This window comes from Nesoenas mayeri, assembly GCF_963082525.1.
Source record: "Nesoenas mayeri genome assembly, chromosome: 29".
Classification (NCBI taxonomy): domain Eukaryota; kingdom Metazoa; phylum Chordata; class Aves; order Columbiformes; family Columbidae; genus Nesoenas; species Nesoenas mayeri.
Window position 1 is genome coordinate 1,553,400 of NC_137561.1, and position 6,740 is coordinate 1,560,139.

The following is a 6,740-nucleotide window of genomic DNA, read 5'->3' on the forward strand; positions in this document are numbered from 1 at the left end:
CCTCTCTCACCCCCACCCTCACCGCATTTTCCTTCTTGCTCCCCTGCTCTGGGTCACTGCTCTTGGGATCTTGTTCTTGCTGTCAGGCTCTCTGGGGATGGCAGTTTCAGCTGCAGAGTCACAGCCTGATCTTGGGGGTCCTTTCCTGCAGGTGTGTCCATGGGCACACGTGTCCCAGCTTTGCTCTGACCTGTGGGCTGCGGGCAACGCAGTCTGTGGGGCTGGGGAATGAGCTGTGTGTGTCCTGGGCTAAACGTTGGGTGCTGACACCTTAGGAAAGGGTGAGACCTGTCATGGTCTGAGGTGGGTCCCTCTGCTCTCAGCAGTGCCTGGTGGCTCTTCAGGGTAATGTGGGAGTGTGATCAGCCCCCATCTCAGAAAGGTGCCAGCCCAGGGTAGCTGGAGCAGGACAGAGGGACACAGCAGCTGCCCTCACTCTGCACTGACCCACAGGCACCCTCAGGTCTTGCAGGATTCGCTCTGTTCTCCCTGACTGCAGCAGAAATGCTGAGGCTTTCTGACACCCAGCAACACTCTGCAGTGAATATGGGGGGATATGTAAAAAAAGATGGAACTCCTAAACTGCCTTCACCATCTCTGTTCCCTGTCACTGGGAAAGCAAGTGCTGACAGCCCTTCTGTGTTAGCAGAACCAGGACAGTCCCCACCGTTCCCTGGCCCCACTTCTGCAGAGCTGGGCTGACTTATCGACGGCCCATGGGCAGAGGCCCTGCTCTTGGTTGCACATTTTCCAGCCCCAAGCAGGGCTGCAGCCACAGTGCTGAAAAAGGTACTCCTAGAAAAAAACAAGAGTGTCTGTGTGTGACAGGGGAGGGTCTACGGGACTTAGTTTGATTTTTGTCAGAGAACTCTGCCCTGGATTCTCATTTTCTTTTTTTTTTTTTTTCTTTTTCTCATGACAGTGCCCCATGTTCAGGAAAAGCAAATGTCCAACAACAGCTCCATCACCCAGTTCCTCCTCCTGCCATTCACAGACACACGGGAGCTGCAGCTCTTGCACTTCTGGCTCTTCCTGGGCATCTACCTGGCTGCCCTCCTGGGCAACGGCCTCATCATCACCACCATAGCCTGGGACCAGCACCTCCACACCCCCATGTACTTCTTCCTGCTCAACCTCGCCCTCCTCGACCTGGGCTGCATCTCCACCATTGTCCCCAAATCCATGGCCAACTCTCTGTGGGACACCAGGGCCATTTCCTATGCAGGGTGTGCTACACAACTCTTTCTGTTTGTCTTTTTAATTTCAGCAGAGTTTTATCTCCTCACCATCATGTCGTACGACCGCTACGTTGCCATCTGCAAACCCCTCCACTACAGGACCCTCCTGGGCAGCAGAGCTTGTGTCCACATGGCAGCAGCTGCTTGGGCCACTGGGTTTCTCAGTGCTCTGCTGCACACGGCCAATACATTTTCACTGCCCCTGTGCAAGGGCAATGCCCTGGGCCAGTTCTTCTGTGAAATCCCCCCGATCCTCAAGCTCTCCTGCTCACACTCCTACCTCAGGGAACTTGGTCTTATCATGTTTAGTGTATCTTTTTTTGAGGGATGTTTTGTGTTCCTTGTGGTGTCCTATGTGCAGATCTTGAGGGCCGTGCTGAGGATCCCCTCTGAGCAGGGACGGCACAAAGCCTTTTCCACCTGCCTCCCTCACCTGGCCGTGGTCTCCCTGTTCCTCAGCACTGCCATGTTTGCCCACCTGAAACCCTCATCCATCTCCTCCCCATCCCTGGACCTGGTGGTGTCTGTTCTGTACTCGGTGGTTCCTCCAGCAGTGAACCCCCTCATCTACAGCATGAGGAACCAGGAGCTTAAAGTGGCACTGAAGAAGCCAATTCAGTCATTTTTCTTTCAGCAACAATAAGTTACCCATATCTCTTCAGAAGTTATTTCCAGTTCATCTCAGATAGCTCCTGTGCATTGAGCATTTCTTCTGTGATAACCGTGTTTGTGAAGGAATTTCTTCACCCACGGCCCTTCTCCAGAGCAGTGACTCAGAGGCCTGTCTGCCTGTTTCTGGGGCCCTGTTACAGCTGGTGTCCTGTGTCACATCTCTGTAATACAGTTGTGGACCCATTTTGAAATCACTGTATTTCTGAAATTGCAGCCATCTTTTTGAAACACCTCACAAAAGGGGATTTCCTCAGTCTCAGTCTTTGGGGCTCGGGCTCTTCTTCCAAAGCTGTGGTCAGCCTGAATAAATTTCCCCCACAAGGCCATGCTGCTGTGCTTGTGTTTTTCATGGCTCAGGGGAGGACATGGGGCACCATGTCACGTCATGGTGCTGGTCTGAGTGTCCATCTGTGGGTGCCCAGTGTTCCTGGAGATGGTGAAGGACCTTCCGTGATCTGCCTTGGACTGTCTCGCTGTGGTTTCCAGGCATCACAGCCTGCTCCCTGTGCTTTGTGCTTCAACAGGGGAATGAATGACCCACAGAACCCTGTTTCTGCATTCCCCAGCTCAGGGCAGGCTGCTCTGTCACTGCGGTAGCAGGAGCAGCATGAAGAGCTCCTGGCCAGGAGTCGTGTGCTGGTGAGAGGGGCTGGCACAGCAGGGCTGCCAGCAACAGGTGTAAAGGCTCTCTTGGAAACCAGAGCAGGGGACAAAGAGGGGCTGGCCGTGCTTCCATCGTGCCATGGCTGCCCCCAGCACTTAGGCTGATAGATTGATCCCCCTCTATGTCCCAACCCATCTCTACAACCATCCATCCATCCACCCATCCATCCATCCATCCATCCATCCATCCATCCATCCATCCATCCATACCAGTACTCCATCTGGGAGAGTTGCCTCACCATGGTTCCCATCCCAATGAGATCACAGAATCATTTAGGTTGAAGGAGACCCTCAAGATCACTGTGTCCAACCATTAACAGAACTCTGGCACTAAACCATATTCCTAAGAACCTCATCTATATGTCTTTTAAACACCTCCAGGGATGGTCACTCAACCACTCCTTGGGCAGCCTGTTCCAATGCCTCACCAACTCTTCCATGAAGAAACTTTTCCTAATATATGAACTGAATATTCCCAGGTGCAACTTGAGGCCGTTTCCTCTCCTTCTACCACTTGCTACATTGGAGAATAGCCCAACACCCTCCATGTTCCAACCTCCTTTCAGGTAGCTGTAGACAGCAATAAGGTCTCCCCTCAGCCTTCTTTTCTCCAGGCTAAACAGCCCCAGTTACCTCCACTGCTCCCCGTCTGACTTGTTCTCCAGACCCCTCACCAGCTTTGTTGCCCTTCTCTGAACTCACCCCAGCACCCCAAGGTCTTTCTTGTAGTTAGGGGCCCAAAACTGAACACAAGATGTGAGGTGCATCCTCACCAGTGCCAAGAACAGAGGGATGATCACTTGCCTGGTCCTGCTGGCCACACTATTCCTGATGCATGCTGGGGTGCTGGTGGCCTTCTTGGCCACCCAGGCACACGCTGGCTCATGTTCAGTCACTGTCCATCAACACCCCCAGGGCCTTTTCCATTGGGCAGATTTCCAGCCGCTCTTCCCTGAGCCCGTAGTGCTGCCTGGGGTTGTTGTGACCCAAGTGCAGGACCCAGCACTGGGCATGAAATTGAACAAGTCCAAGAGTTGGATTGTTCACCTGGGATAGAGTAACACTGAGTGCAAGTGTAGATTGGGAGAGAGCGGCTGGAGAGCAGCCCTGCAGAAAGGGATCTGGCGTGATGGTTGGCCACAGGGTCAACAGGAGACAACACTGTCCCCCAGCAGTCAAGACAATAGCCCCCATCCTGGAGTGCATCAAACACAGCATGGCCATGTGGTCAAAAGAGGTGACTATGCTGCTGCATTCAGCATTAGTGCGGCCTCACCTTGAGAGCTGTGTGCAGTACTGGGCCCTACATATTTTTACACCGAGGTCTTAAAGGTCCTTGAATGCATCTAGACCATCCCCAAGCCCATTGGGGGCCCTTAGGAAGAGTTCTTCTCTCCAAATATCCAGCCCAGCTGGTTGCTGCATGAACAACCAGGAGAAACTGCCCCTGGACCCTCATTCCAGACCCCATCTCCTCCACCCCATACAGGCAGTGCTCTCCCCCTTGGCACTGAGGTGGTTCCAGGGACCCAAGAGACACCTGTAGGAGGAGATGTTGGGTGGGGATATGGTGTCCTTCAGTGCTCCTCATGGTGCCTCCTGCTGGGCTTTGTGCCACTGGTCACAACCCTCTGAGCCTGGATGTTCAGCCAGTTCTCAGTGGTGCTGAGCAGGAACATGCCCACGAGCACATTGGGCTGCACTGGGAGGAGCGTGGCCACCCAGACAAGGGCAGTTATTGCCCATCGTGACTCAGCACTGGTGTGGTCACATCTGGAGCCGAGTGTCCCAGTGTGAGGTTCCCCATTCTGGAGGAACGGGAGGAGCTGTCGTGTGGCCAGAGAAAGTCTGGGTCACATGTGGAGATGTTGAGAGACCCAAACTTCTTTAGCCTGGTGAAGGGGAGCCTGAGGAAACGGGCTGGTTTTACTGAAACTGAGTTGATTTTCTTCATGCATTTTGAACCTCTCTCCTTCACAGCCAGTACAGTCTTTTGTTTAGATTTACTATGAGAATAATGAGGTAACGCTGTTTCTTCCTTGGAATAGAGTTCATTTGTCTTTTAGCAGCTTTACAGTGTTTGCCATTTGCTATGAAAGGAATGTCAGAACTCACTGATATCTTGGCTAGAAGGGATACAGACAGGACAGCACCTTGATTGACATCCAGGTCAATCAATGAGCTATTCTCTACCATTAGTGTCATGCTCAGTATAAAACTGGAGATGCCTTTTCCAGCTAGTTAGTTCAGATTTTCTGGCTACGTTGGTTGGTTCTGTTCATTCTGTTGGGAGGTCAGTGTTAGTTCAGTTTTATGACATTTTGTTGTGTTTAAGTTGGCCGTTGGGCCTTTCTGCCTTTCACATTTTTGTTTTCTCTTGCTGGGATCAGCTGTTCAGGACCGGGGTGCTCCCTTCTTTTGGGTTAGCTATTCCACATGACTGGAGAGCTGTGAGGGATTGCACTGAGTATCATTTATTTTATGTATAGTTTAGTATCTGTACAAAAGTAGTAGTAGTACTTTATAATTACTTTTATTGTCTTATGAATTTTATTTTCTAAGCCCATCAGTTATTCTCTTCCCTTTCAGTTCTCTCCCTTGTCCCACTTTGGGGATTAGGGGCAGAATGTGAGCAGCTATCAGGGTCTTAGTTGGTGGCTATGGTAACACCATGACAAGAAAGGGCAGTAGTAGCTTCAGAAATCTTGAAAATCACTTTCCATGATGGTGGCAGTTTAGGTTTTTTGCTTGTTGTTTATTTGTTTGTTTTGTTTTTGTTTTTTGTTTGTTTGTTTGTTGGTTTGTTTGTTTTTAGTGGAGGAAAACAGCATGAGAAAGGAAAACCATCAGAAACTGCAGCTCTGGAGGTCCAGAGTGGAGCTCAGGATCAGGAAATGTCATTCTGAGCGCAGTGCTGTGGTCATTCAGAGGGAGTCTGGATCAGTCATGACTCCGTGTTTCCAGGAAAAGCTGGTGAGGATGGAGAGACAGCAGCACAGGTGGGGACACACTGGGCTGAGAACAAGGTGGGGAAGCACATGGGGTGTCTGCAGCCTGTGGAGAAACAGCCACAGGCCTGGGACAGTGCAGGATGGACCATGGTGGACATGGCCAAGGGTGACACTGGATGTCCCTGCAAGAGCCAAGGTCTTTGTCCCCTTGGCTATGGCTGATGTCCCTGCCAGCGAGGCCTAAGAGGAGACACATGGTTGTCATGGCCATGGCACCCCATTGCCTCCTTGCACCCCCAGGGAGTGTCACACCATTGTCCTGCACTGGGCATCGTACTCCCCACAGCCCCAGGAAGAGCCCTGAGCCACACGTGAGGGACAGGATCTCCCTTCCAGGGGCAGGGGCTCAAGGCTTGGCCATTGTCCTTCATCAGACAAACCAAGGGCTTTCTCAGCATCAGAGCTGCTGCACTTTGCCTTTGCCTGATGCAATCACTGCCTCCAATTATCTGCTCTAACGAGTCCCTGGGAGGCTTTGTCAGTAACAGCCCTCAGTGGGGCCCATTAATGCTTCAAGGTACTTTGGAGTTTGCTTCTGGCTTGGACTTCTTGAGCAGATTCTTCAGTCTGTGCTTGGTATCTGAGGTTCATGGACTCAGCACCAAATACACCATGGGGCTCATTAAAACACAGAAAGCCCTAAGGAGCAATGTTTCTTTCTGTAATTTTCTTTAAACCTTCTAGACTTGTAGAACTAACTGTAGAGGTTTCAATGGGACACTTGCTGATGAAGGTTTCAAAGAAGATTTCAGAAGGGAGGGTTTTTTCTTTCCAGGGTATTTTCTCTCATTTTCCAGTGTATGGAAGAAGTGACAGCAGCATTCTACACTGGACATTGATCCCGAGGGTCTCCTGAAGACATCTGGACAGGCAGGAGAACAGTCCTTGAGGCTGGACACTGTATGGACAACCTGGCTCCTCACCCCCACCCCCAGTCTGACGGGTCCCTCATTGGCCACCAGAGATTGCATCACTTTTCCTCCATCAGACTTCTCCACTGAGCTCTGCAGGAGATGCTGCAGCTCCTGTGCACCAGCTCCACCTGCTCTCCTGTGCAAACACTGCACAGTTCAATCAACAGTAAAACACTTTCCTCAGCTGTGTGTGTAAGTGGATCTGATGAGGTCCAGCATCCACAAGGGACACCCACACAAGA

The 6,740-nt window shown here is 51.4% G+C and overlaps 1 protein-coding gene across 1 annotated transcript; it reads left to right on the forward strand.

The window, feature by feature from the left end:
* Positions 1-624: 624 nt before the first annotated feature.
* LOC308050719 (olfactory receptor 14A16-like) lies at positions 625-1,881 on the forward strand (the record flags this gene model as incomplete). Its single annotated transcript, XM_080360864.1, has 1 exon — positions 625-1,881. The coding sequence occupies exon 1, from the start codon at positions 916-918 to the stop codon at positions 1,879-1,881; it is 966 nt and encodes a 321-aa protein (XP_080216990.1). The 5' UTR covers positions 625-915.
* Positions 1,882-6,740: the final 4,859 nt, after the last annotated feature.